Here is a 12,811-nt window from a genome sequence, read left to right on the forward strand (position 1 = left end):
ACATATGTTTTTGCTACATCACATATGTATTGTATGTGTATGTGTGTGTGTGATTGAGTATGTGTGGATAAAGTTTTTTTATTGTGTTTCGTGGTGATTTGCACTTAATTTTTACCTTTTCGATTTTTTAAAATATTTTTTTTTTGTTTTTCTCGGCGCTAATTCATGATTTTACGAGTAGTTTGTTAGAGGGATACTCGGAGTTGGGGGTTAACTAAACACTTTTTATAAAGCGGTTAGTGTGCTTGAGAGTGAAATTGCAAAGAGAATTTAGAAAATCTAATTTTTGGAAACTTGTAAATATATTTTAAATAATTTACTTTTTGCTTTTCGATTTTTTAACGATTGGTGTTTCAAGTAACAGAAATCTTGTGCTTAAAGTAAGGTCATTGTTGAAACTATCTCTTTCTACATATATCTTTAACATTTCAGAAAGATTTATTGAACGATTCTTGGTATTACAAAGTTGAGCTTGTCAATATAATTTCCTTAAGGGTGAGTGAGTCAGTTGGAAGTCTGAAAGATACTGTGGAATTTGGACACGCAAGGCCTTTACAAATTTCCTCATACTAAATTAATAAAGACTAACAAATTCTTACCTAAAAAAATTGGGCCACATCATTGTTTGGGGGTGCTGACGTTGTCGTTAATTGCAGCCGAAATTTGCTAAAAACAAGCTTTTTGGGGACCATATGCTAGCAAGGCGGTAAAAAGAAACCACATTAATTTTATCTGGGTATACCACAAAATCACTTCAATATGGGTGTAGAAAGAATTTTAGAGAAGCTTAAATTTCAAATTGTTATTTTAAAATGGTTGCCACCTATTTAAAAAGTTTAACTATAGCACATAAAAAGACTAATAAGCACAACACTGTTCCTATACAACTGAAGGGGCTTAATAAAACATCATTAAAAAATGCTCTGGGAGTTGCCACTTATTAAATATTACAGAAAAATGTATAGTTGCTTTTACCAAATTAATCAATTAAATGGAAAAATACAATTGGGTCATCAAAGAGAAAAGCTTTAACTAGATATCTATCTGTTTTAGTTATGAGTGGTGGTGCCACCTATTTGAAAATTTGAATTCAAACAAATTATTGGTATAAATTTAACACTGGTATGCAGTTAAATGCATTTGAGGCAATGTTAAGACAAGTTAAACTTTTTATATTTTTAGTATGAACGAAAAAAATGATAGTTGCCACCTATATAAAATTAAAAAAAAATTGCTTCAACCAAATTAATCAAATAAATGAAAAACTTTAATTGGAGCGTCAAAAAGAATTTCAATTAGATATCTGGTATTGTTTTATTTGTAATTAGGGGTGCCACCAGTTTGAAAAACTTAATTCACACAAATTGATGGTATAAATTTAACACCGGTATAAAGTAAAAGGCATTTGAGGTAGTTTTAATGCACATCAAGCTATTTTCAGTATGACCGAAAATAATGGGAGCTGCCACATATTTAAAATTAAAAAGAATTCCATTAACCAAATAAATGGAAAAATGTAATTAGCGCATTAAACAAAAAATTTTCATCTCGATATCTGGCGGCTTTTACTTGTAAGTAGGGCTGCCACCTGTTTGAAAATTTTATTACTGAAATTAATGGAGGTAATTTAACAGCGGTATGAAGTTTAATGTATGTATTTGAGACAATTGTAATGCACATATAAATATATACCAGTGTTGCCACAGTTCAGTTAGCACCATTACTAGCATAACTAAATCCACACATTAAATATTACCTTTTTTAATTCCAAAAAATAGTATTTTGATGTTTAGAAAGTAAAGTTCAGTTAAAAAATTACTTAGCAATACAATATGAGCATGTAAAAAAATTCCAAAAAATGTAAATTTCATTTTAGTTTTCTGAGGAGGGTTGCCAACTTTATATTTTTATTTTAAATTTAAGAAAATAATTCAATTCGCATTTTATAACTTGACCAGCAGACAATAATATTATAGCTGGAGATATTTATAACCAGAGTTGCCAGCTGGTCGGAAAAAATATATAAAACTGAAAGATTTCAAATAAAGCTATCAAACTGGAGCGGAAGAAGCATACATTCGAAAACTTGTGTAGCAATGTTGCCAACAACAACAAAGGTGATATATGCAACATTACAATATGGACAACAAACAAATCCAATTTCAGCAATATATCTCTGGGAATAAACTAAAAAATAAATGTTGCCACCTGTTTGAACATTTTTCAGAAAATATTAAATATTTAACAGCGTTTTCCTTATGAGGATGTTTCAAACAATTTTTTATTTTAATTTTTTTTTAATTGAGTGCAGTTTAATTAATTATGCGTTTATGCTATTATATTATTATGCGCAATTACTTTATCTAATTTAATTTTTTAATTCCGTTGTAATTGAAAAAAAGCTTAATAATAACTACTAATTATTTATTTATAATAGAAATTCAGAAACGATTAATTTAATCTAGTGGAGCATTGTTAAAATACAATGAAATACAAAATTTGATTTCAGTATAAAATAACAGTTTAATATACGTACATATACACACATATAAAATTCTATACATACAAACATATACTAAAGCAAGCTCGCCATAAAAGCTAATAACCCAACAACTTAATTAGGAACGTAGCTAATGTCGGCTAGTTAATACTAACGCATACACGCTACAATTACGCACACATACACATTTACATGCCTATGTATTTCAATATTTTATTAAATTTTCAGTGCACCGAAATTTATTCCGTTAACACTATTGTGAGAAAGTTTATGATTTTGTGTTGCGCTAATTAAATCGAGTCTACACACAAGCAGCGCCAGCAAATGCACAAATACCAAATTGTGTTAGTTTACAAACACATACACACATATATATGTATATTATAATACATGCTTACATGAGTAAACAGCTGCTTTATTTGGCGCTGCATAAAATTGCCTTGCTACAGATAAAGAGTGACACTTATGAACTGAAATATGCAAATTGTGTACGTGCAACGCGATATTGTTAACCCAAAATGGCAAAATGGCAGACTAATACACACACAAATCAAGCCAAACGTTTGGCTGATTGTACACTTGTACGTGTTAGCTTATGTTTTGGTAACGAATATTCAATGAAGAGCGCTATAGAAATCTATTTATTTTAGTTTGCATTAAAAATGCCAAAACGTAAGCCTAAATATTGCATGAATAGTGATGAGCATTTATTTGAACACAAAACACACGTTTTCTGTGCAATAATCAAATCCAAACTGAGGTTGCGTATACGCACCGGCGCACAATATGAACTACTACTATTCTTGTATGTATGCGCAGGATAACTATTTTAGCATTTAGTAGCACGTGATTAAACTAAGCAATTTTCAAAGAAAGTTGGCATATATAAATGCAATAATTATAAAGGCATATTTATATATGCACATATATATGTACATACATTTATTTCAATAACAAAAAGTTAAGCAGAAAATCACTAAGCGGATTGCTGGCATCTTTTCTGTGTACTAAGCTTTTAACAAGCGGTAAGTAAGTATAGTAAATACTGCACAACATTTAAATAAGCTTATTAAAAATTCAATTGAAGAATACTTTGTTTTTTTTTTGCATACGAAAAATTTACATACAAAGACTTCTACATATATTTGTTTATGCTCTTTTTTATTTAGCAAACGTGAGGTCTCCAGTCATTCATTTTTACTAAATTTAATTAAACACGTTTTGTATTCTAAACAGTAGAGATAATAAAAGGAGCTGTAGGAATAAAAATATTATGGAAGGAAAGTACATACTAAAAAGCGCACAGTAGCATAAGAAGAAAGGTGTTAAAATCAAGAAAGAACAATTAAGTTCTATATTCCATACATAGCGCTTTTTATAACCTGAATAGGGTATATGAGTTTGTACCAATGTTTGGAACACTCAGAAGAAAAGGTCGGAGACTTTATAAAATTTATTTATAAATGTTCAGCGTGCCGAGCTGAGTTGATTTAGTCATGCTTGTCTGTATGTATATACGCGAACTATTCCTTTAGTTTTTGAAATAGCAAGCTGAGCTATTTGAAAGTGTGGAAGTCAGCTATCTTCCACATGCACTTCTGCTAATACTAATTTATACAACTTTAAGATAATCTTGCAGTGTACGTCGCTTAGGGAGTGTCATTTCCACATGACTTGAAGGTTTCAGAAAATCAAAGCAGAAAAACATCACTCAATAAAAATTAGACATATTGACAAAATATGGTAATTCTTACCAAGATTTGCGAAATCTAAAATCCTTATTTATTAATATTATGAACAAATTATCATAATTTTAGTGACTTTTGATTATTACGATCTTACTTAATTCAATCATTCAACACTATATTTATAATAAATTCACTTTCACTTACCTGCATTGAACGCCGACTGGAGCCGCTATTCGAGCGCGAGAGCATCGGTGGTCGACGTTTTGTGGCACCACGTCCGGCCAATAAATTATTCAGCAAAGATGGCGAACGAGCACATATGAATGCATGAAATGAGGATACAGTGAAGACGCCCAATTTATTCAAAGTGTTCTTAGTTGGCCGTGAGACGTGTGTGAGCAAGGACTGTAAGTAGATAATTTTAATTTTCGTAGTTATTATACAGAAATTCAAGAAAAGTTATGAAAATGTTAGCAATAAAATTGCGTTAATATTAACAGTTGCTTAGAATAATAATTTTGATAGCATGTGTTAGAATTTTCGTGCTTGGGTTTCTAGATTTTTCTGCTGAAAGTTGCATTCGTTTAGTCATTTCGATAGATACTCACAAGAGTTGGAATCAGAGCACATACATCTTCTTTATTGAAAGCTCAAATTTTAGTATTTTCTCATAGCATATATAGCGAAAAATGTTTGCTTAGGATTAAAGATATTCTGCTGAGAACTCAGATTTGAAGTTATGGATAGGTTGAGGGACTTTGAAGAATGAGGTCAATAACAGCAACATGATTGAACTTTAGTTGGAATGAGGTATAAATATTAAAAACTAAAAATATAAGACTACAAGGAAGGAGGGTATAAAATAATTAATTAGTTTTTATTTTGGCATGTTTGGCCGTCCATTACAGATCGTTTTAAAAAAAGATTTAGGCAGATGCCACCACTAATTCTTGCAAGCTCAAAATCTATCTAAAAGAACATATGTGCAAGTAGATTTTCTTCAAAGGAAGTGTACAACAAAATTTTCAGTCAACCATGGATCTGTTCTTACAAGAATTCTCTTCTGACGAATTTCTTTCAATTACGTATACTGATCTAATGAACTCTTTTAGTAGCATGGAAATATTTAAAACCTTAAACCCCTATTATGTGTATAAGATAATATTATTAATAAATAGAGAAACTGGTTAATATTGCTACACATATGCATATTACTTTTCTATTTAATAAGGTAATTTGTGTTGTGTCAAGGCTTTGCAGACTTTAGAGACGATGTCTAGAGAAATTATCCTAAGATATTTCAGCATTTCTGCAAGAGTGTACCAAGAAGTCAAATCGTAAACTTAACTCGTTTCCAAGCACAGCAAGGCACACAACCGAAAACTAAATACGAATTCTTCAGAAGATCCGAAGAGCTCAGGAGTACATATAGTTTAGTGCTTACAAAAGTAGTGTGTATATACAGAGCCTTTAGAGAGTTGCAATTAGATGAATTAGGTAAGAAATTGCTTGGTTATCTTCAGTTTGGGACTTTTGCGGAAAAATTTCTACTCGGAATATATAAAAGTTCAGAATATAAAATCGCAGAATATTTCGAACGTATGTTAACTTCACTTTATATCTAGGAATATCGTTAAAATAAAAAATTAATATTTATATAAAAAACTAAAATTTTTATTTATGGAACAGTCTTGCAAAGAGACATTGGCACAGCCTGCCTTAAAAATATGTAATTAAAATATTTCCTAAGCTCTGGCTAAAATAATTCGGGAGAAAGTAAAATAAGTTAAATAATATATAACAATTGGCTTTCTATAGAGCTAGGTGCGTCATCCGAAAATCACTCTATCTTCCTACCACCCTACCTACCTAAGTAATAAATCGTTTATTGGAGCCTCTCAGAAATCTCCGGCTTTGAAATATTTGCGATTTATGAAAAGTTCTGAACTGACAAAATCGACTATGTCAGAACTTTCCAAGGATTAAAGTGTGAAAGTTTCAAAGAGGCGATTTTCGGATTGAAAATAACAACTATATCAATCGAAAATTTTAGAGGTACATTTCTAAGTAGTCTAAAAATTTACAGTAAAATTAAAAAAACAAAAAATTCGATTTTTGGTCAGATTAAATAACTGGTAAGTCATTGTATGCAGAACTATAAACAGATCATAAATTTGATAGTGATTGAAGCGTTTGTATGTAGTTTCGAGAAAAATGCGTTTTAAGGTAAGCCGATGGAGGGGATTGAAATAAAGCAGGCTGTAACTAAATTTTTGAAATATAAATATTTAAAATTTTAGTATGTTATTTTTTAAGGTAAAATTTGTCAAAGTATGCAAAGATTAAAAAATTTTTTTTTTTAATTTCACTAATTTGTTTCTTTTAATTTCAGAAGGTTGGGAATTTTGCAACTATGTCCTTCAAGAGCCTGTTGAAATATGAAACATTTTTGTTATTTACGAAATTTAAATTAAATTAATTTATTACATTTCAGTTAATGTTGTGCTGGTCAAAAAATTGCCAGAGGTAAATCCTTCAATACCCAATTCTCACATTAGCAAACAAATCTCGTCACAGCTTAGTTGAAGTAAACCTATTAACACATTATTTATTGGCACATAACAGCAGAAGAATGATGACGGAATGATAACAATCGAATTAAAAAAAAAATTAAGTACATTTCTACATATGAGTTTAATGCTTTACACCAAAGAATGCAGCAGAGTGCACAAAGCAAGCGTTGCAAGCGGCGCTTACCGACTCGTGAGCTGTCGCCGGCTTTGCAGACAGCGACTTATTTACATATGCACACACGCAGATAAGTGCAAACAGATACACAGATACAAAGGTGTGCATTTAAATATGAATTCATAACTCGTGAGCATATGTGTGTGTGCACCCTTTCATGGCAACTTAAAAACGAAGTGTAAGGCAAATATCCTGCGGGAAAAGCACTTCGTGCCACAACAGCTGCAGCGACAGCAAGCAGCGGGGGTGACAGGCAGCAGCAGCTGAAGTAAGCGGCTTTCTCACAGCTTATGCGAGGACATCCCGCAACTCCACATGCCTGTAGTGGCGCTGTCTGCTGTCTGTCGTCTGTCTGTGCACCTAATTGTATGCAACGTGGCGTAACTCTGTATATGGATGTGTGAGTTTGTTTCGATGTGTTGGTGCATGTGTGGGTGCCTGTTTGTTTGTTTGACTGTTAATAATAAATCATGCCGCTTTCATGACTGTCATTTAGCTGCATATTGTTGCTGTTATAATGCCATCTCCACATATGTATGTGTACCTATGTGTGTGTGTCTTAGTTGTTTTATTATTGCGCCGTTTATCCTGCTTGTTATCCCCATACGTACACATACACAATTACGAAGTGCGCCTGTGTATGTGTGTATGTGTATTGGTGTGCGAGATGAGCGTGCAATCTAAAAAGGCAATCGTTGCCACACCAGCCACAAATGCCTTTACATTTCCTATGAATAGCTGAGTAGAGTTGAGTGCAAAGTTGAGCGCATAGACTCCTGACTCTTGACTAACTGTTTATCTGTCTGTCTTACTTTAGTCCCCAGCACTTCACAACTTCCCATCACTCCCCCGAGCATCTCCCATCTCCACTTTGCGCGCTCACATTATTAATGTGCGAAAATATTCTGTTTTTTTTTTGTTTTTTTCAAAACAGAAGCAATGGCAGCACAACAGCAACAACAAAGCCAACAAGTCACGGCAGCTGCATTAGTTGGCTTGAATGGCGGGTTGAATGCTTGAATGAAAGATTGCAGCTGCCGGCTGATGTTTGCTGATATATTACCAGCTACTAAGCTCTGTGTAAGTCGTTGCCGCCATATTTTTACTTGAGATCACAGCTCCACATCGCTGCCGCCAAAAAAAAATTTTTTTTTGCATACTTTTCGCACATATTTTACGGGTGTGTACCTAAGTCTCAGTGGTGATCATACACACACATTTTGGTATACTTATAGTCCATGTAACCGATTATGTGCTCGTGTTGTTGTTCGTGTGTGCATATTTTATTGCCTCTCGCCATTGCTGGGGCGTGATTTTCATAAAATACATTTTTGCTTTTCCCACAAGCGATTTTACTCTCGACATATTATTATGGATAATCATAACTTACTATTGTGTTGCCGCCAATTCAAATAGCCAGACTTATTGTTGTCTTCGTGGCACATATATTGCATACATTTGTTTAAAAAAATAGCGAACACCTGCAGCAGCGAGGTGAAAAAATATAGCTTCAAGAAGTACGTGTGAGTAAAAAGCAGCTTTAAAGATATATTCAGCTCTGAAATACAATAATTAAATTTTTTTGAACTTCACATACTATGCTCCAAACTTCTAATATTACTTCTTAGCTGGGACATTGATAAGGCCTACCCTTTCTTTGAAATTCCTTCGACAATACACGGCCCATATTGCTATACATTATATAACAGAAAGTAAGAGGGAGCACATCATTAACTGGCCTTTTGCAAATCCTCTCATTCAAATTTTGATGTATGTGGTTAGGCATTGCCTACCTTTAGGCAAAGCTTCTTTTTATTATAGTTTTCCGTCTTATACAATTTCAATGAGTATTTTGTTTATAAAATCCCATAATCGTGTTAATTTTGGTTGCACCTTAACAAATACCAAACATTCCTTACAAGAACTGTTTTCTGATCGATAAGTTAGTATGGCAGCTACATGCTATAGTGGTTGGAACTGAACAATTTGTTCGGGAACTACACGGTTGTCTTGGGCAATAATTCATGCCAAATTCTGTGAAGATATTTCGTCAAATGCCAAAGTTTTTCATACAAGAACTAGATTTTGATCGGTCACTTTGAACAACAGCTATGCTATAGTTGTCCGATCACAATTATTTATTTGGAGATTGTACCGTTGTCGTGAACGATCAATTTGTATGGCAGCTAATCCCATGTTGGTCCGATATCGGCGGTTCCAAAAAATGAGCAGCTCTTTGAGAAGAAAAAAACGTATGCAAGTTTTCAGATCGATATATCAAAACTTAAGGGACTAGTTAACGTATATTTAACAAGAGGCAAACCAAGAGACAGACGGAAATGTCTAAATCGAGTCAGCTCCTCTCGCTGTTTATTAATTTATATACTTAAAGGGTCTCCGAGGTTTCTTTCTGAATATTACAAACGGCATTGCAACTTAATATACGCTCTTCAGGTTATAATTAAATGTTTCCAAAGAAAAGAGGGATTTGAAATTTTTATTTGCTCCAGCGAGTTGTGCACCCAAATTAATTGTGGGGAATATGAAAATTTTCTTTTAATATATGCATACAATTATTAAATGGCCCCAACTAGACATAGACATAAAACTAAACTTAACAAAGTTTCAGACGGGGACACTCTCTGAGTGTATCAAAGGCACTACACCATGCAGATACAATAGTTTAGGATACTGTTAGCGTTTTTTGAAGATGTCGGTATAATTGCCGGTAACAACCATAGCGCCTCAGGTACTATTTTACTAGATCGGGTAAAGAATCTATACAATTTGGATTGATGGTGAATGGAAACAAGGTGACATAATGTCATTCATAGCTACGAAGCTATTGGCACTTTTATTTATTTAGAAATGAGCACAAAGTCTGAAAACGATCTCAGGTCTAAAATCTGATGCGGAATTAAATAAATAAATGACTAATGGCAGCTTAAAATCAGTAAAATTTAATAATTTATTGGTTTATTAGAAATGTGGATGATGAGCTGATTCTAGTAGTTGATCTTTGAGATGCTCGCCTCAAGAAATAGGTACCGTATCTGAAAGAAGTTTTATGAATGGTAATAACGAAGGTAATGGGTAAGGTAAAAGACCAAGTGAAATACAAGTAGAACTCACTCACTTAGATATATGAACCAGAATGGAACCGAGCTCTGTATTCAATGAACAAAGGACGAGGGCATAATATACACATATAATACAATATAAGACGAACGCCACACATAAAGCAAAAACTCCAAAAAGTTTGAAGAAATAGAGATTTGAAAGAGAAAGAACGCGGTTAGTTACATATGTTACATGCATACATCCTGATATTTGGTTGGCTTTTATATGAAAGGGCATAAAAGTTGAAAACCGACTTCGTAGAACTGATTTAATATATGAACACATTTTTGATGACAAACATTTGCTTTTATTTTATTCAAAACAAAAATGACTCTAAAGCCTTGTGATTAATGGGAAACACTGGATATTTTCGAATGTAATGTTATTAATAAGTATATTCCGAGGGAAGATAACGAAAGCAGGAATACCGCAAACTCAAAAAAACTTAACAATACATTTTAAAAAAATTATGGCTGTCTAAGTGAACTCAAGTAAGTTTAAATTAAAATCACGAGTAATGGAAACCAAAAGTATTTGGCAAACTGCTATTTATTGCTTCTCGATGAAAACATTCTCCATCGAACTAAGCAGTTCGGAAAAGCCGGTATCTCAAGCGGCAGATAGCTTATGTACCCTATTAAATATTTATTGGACTTCCATGATAATAAAGTCCTTATCGCGGCTTTTTACCTCCTCTTCCTTTCACTTTCTGCTTGTTACTTGGACTATCATGTATACTTTATGAGTTCACTTGTATAAACTTATAAAAAGTATGTGTACGTGTTTGTACTTACTTTTGGATTTGGCAATTCGCCACTCTGCAGCGACGCCATGTAGCAACGCAAGCGGAACTGTTCGCAATGTAGACGCTCCAAATTCTCTTCCCATTGTAGGATTTGTGTTTGTATTTGATGGCGCGTGTCCTGGTCGGTGACAACGGATTGCTGCAGCTCAGCCATGTGCTTCAGCTTGTGATCCTGCGGAATAGAAAATAGCGAATAGCAAATAGTGACAAATCAGTTGAAATCGAAAAGTTGCAAATTTCCAAAAAAAAAGCAAAAAAAAATTGCAAAAAATGTTAAACTTTTGCACATACATGGATACAAAAACAGATCTGGCCGTGTGTGTGCGATATTTTTTGTAATAAAACTCAGATTTTATTCGCAACGAAGGCGCTAAAAAGTGCAATAGGTCAGTTGGTTTTGTTGTTTTTATAGCAGACTAAAGCTGACTACACATTTTCAGTTGCTGACACGTAAAATACATAAAACAAAAAATGTGCATTTTATGTGCAGTCATTCATGCTCAGCAGGTGTAAAATTTTTCAATCCAAGTTTTTTTCTTTCTCTCATTTAGTTTCTGTTTTTTTGTTTTTCTGTGAAGACGCGCACGTCGATTCGGATAATGGTTTCGTGCAAAATACTGGATTCTTGCATCTGTTGTGTGTTTGTAGCGGTTGTTGATTTTAATCACGCGCCTTAATGTAGGCAATATATTTTGCATATGAATGCATATCGTATGTAATTACTCCTCGTAACCAAGTTTCATACCTTACAACCTAAGCAGCACTGCGAAGTAGAAACTACAAGTTTAGCTCTTAAAAGTATGAAATAAATAAGACAAAATAAATCTTTGAGACCTCTTACATTTCCTACTGTGTTAAGGAAAGTGATCATATAGGTGCTAATTCTACAAAGACGGTGCTGCTTATTAGACCTGCAGTAAAATTGTTTAACCCACACTTATTTCTTATTGGGACCGCTGAGACGATCCGTCAGATTTCAGCACTTCGCAATTCTAATATCTTATATTTTTATGATATCTGTAATGCTTTAAAAAATTGGAAAACCACATACATAAAAGGAGTTGCTTAGTTTTTAGTGAGTAAAACTAAGTCAAGCTTAAGCGGAAAACGTATTAATGCTCGGACTTAAAAACTTTATTTTTATGAACTTTTGAATAAGGTTTACCTCTATATTAACTAATCTCTTTTTGGAATTCAGTTACAAGCAAACATACACAGACACTGACTGCTTACTTTTCAGCTCTTAATTGAGCATCACAATTTCATTTTGTTCCACTTTAAGCTTTAAAAGCATTTAGGTTATTTCAAACACCCTACCGTCAAAGCTTCGATAGATGAAACTCTTTAAGCCGAAATATGAATTTTTCTGTAATAATATACAATTTGACTATAAAATATTTTCCTATTCTAAATTTCATACGAAAATCTTATGAGGTTATGTGCGGCATTACCGAGAACATAATTCCACAAATTTGCTGTATCGGTGCTGGCGGGTTAGCTTTAAAATCAATAATAATTATGATTACAGAGCCGGCAACTTCCGTGAAGAGCGATTTGCCTATAAATTGCGAAAATTCAGGAAAGTATATGTCATGCTTGTTGCATATGTATAAATATATATATATATATATATGACATGGGCGAAGTATGATTTTCTCATCAAAATATGATTTCCATAATCATTGTTTAAAGCAATTTCGAATGGGTGAATTCAAAGTTTTCTGCAGGACTCTTTCAAATGTGTGACCAACTCTCCAAAACCAGTTTGTTATTGGACGAACGTAGGGAACACAATCTCAAGAGTATAACCCGAAAAAAAGAACAAAGAAATGCAGAAAAGAAAATTCCACACATATGCAAAACACACACACATGAATGGGAGCGTTTGGAATAGATCGGATGGCTGGCTTGTGTAAAATTGTTGCAAACAAGCAACCGCAAAAAGTATAC

General features: G+C 33.3%; 1 protein-coding gene across 16 annotated transcripts in view; it reads right to left on the reverse strand.

The window, feature by feature from the left end:
- The window catches only part of sif (still life), a 378,461-nt gene that overhangs the window by 140,558 nt on the left and 225,092 nt on the right, over positions 1-12,811 (reverse strand). For all 16 annotated transcript variants that reach the window (XM_070111162.1, XM_070111161.1, XM_070111165.1 and 13 more), the window contains 2 exons: positions 10,851-11,033; positions 4,393-4,593 (listed from right to left, as the gene is read on the reverse strand). In XM_070111162.1, coding sequence (XP_069967263.1) covers positions 4,393-4,593; positions 10,851-11,033 — 384 coding nt within the window. The remainder of the gene's footprint in view (positions 1-4,392; positions 4,594-10,850; positions 11,034-12,811) is intronic.

This window comes from Bactrocera oleae, chromosome 6 (genome assembly GCF_042242935.1).
Source record: "Bactrocera oleae isolate idBacOlea1 chromosome 6, idBacOlea1, whole genome shotgun sequence".
NCBI lineage: Eukaryota > Metazoa > Arthropoda > Insecta > Diptera > Tephritidae > Bactrocera > Bactrocera oleae.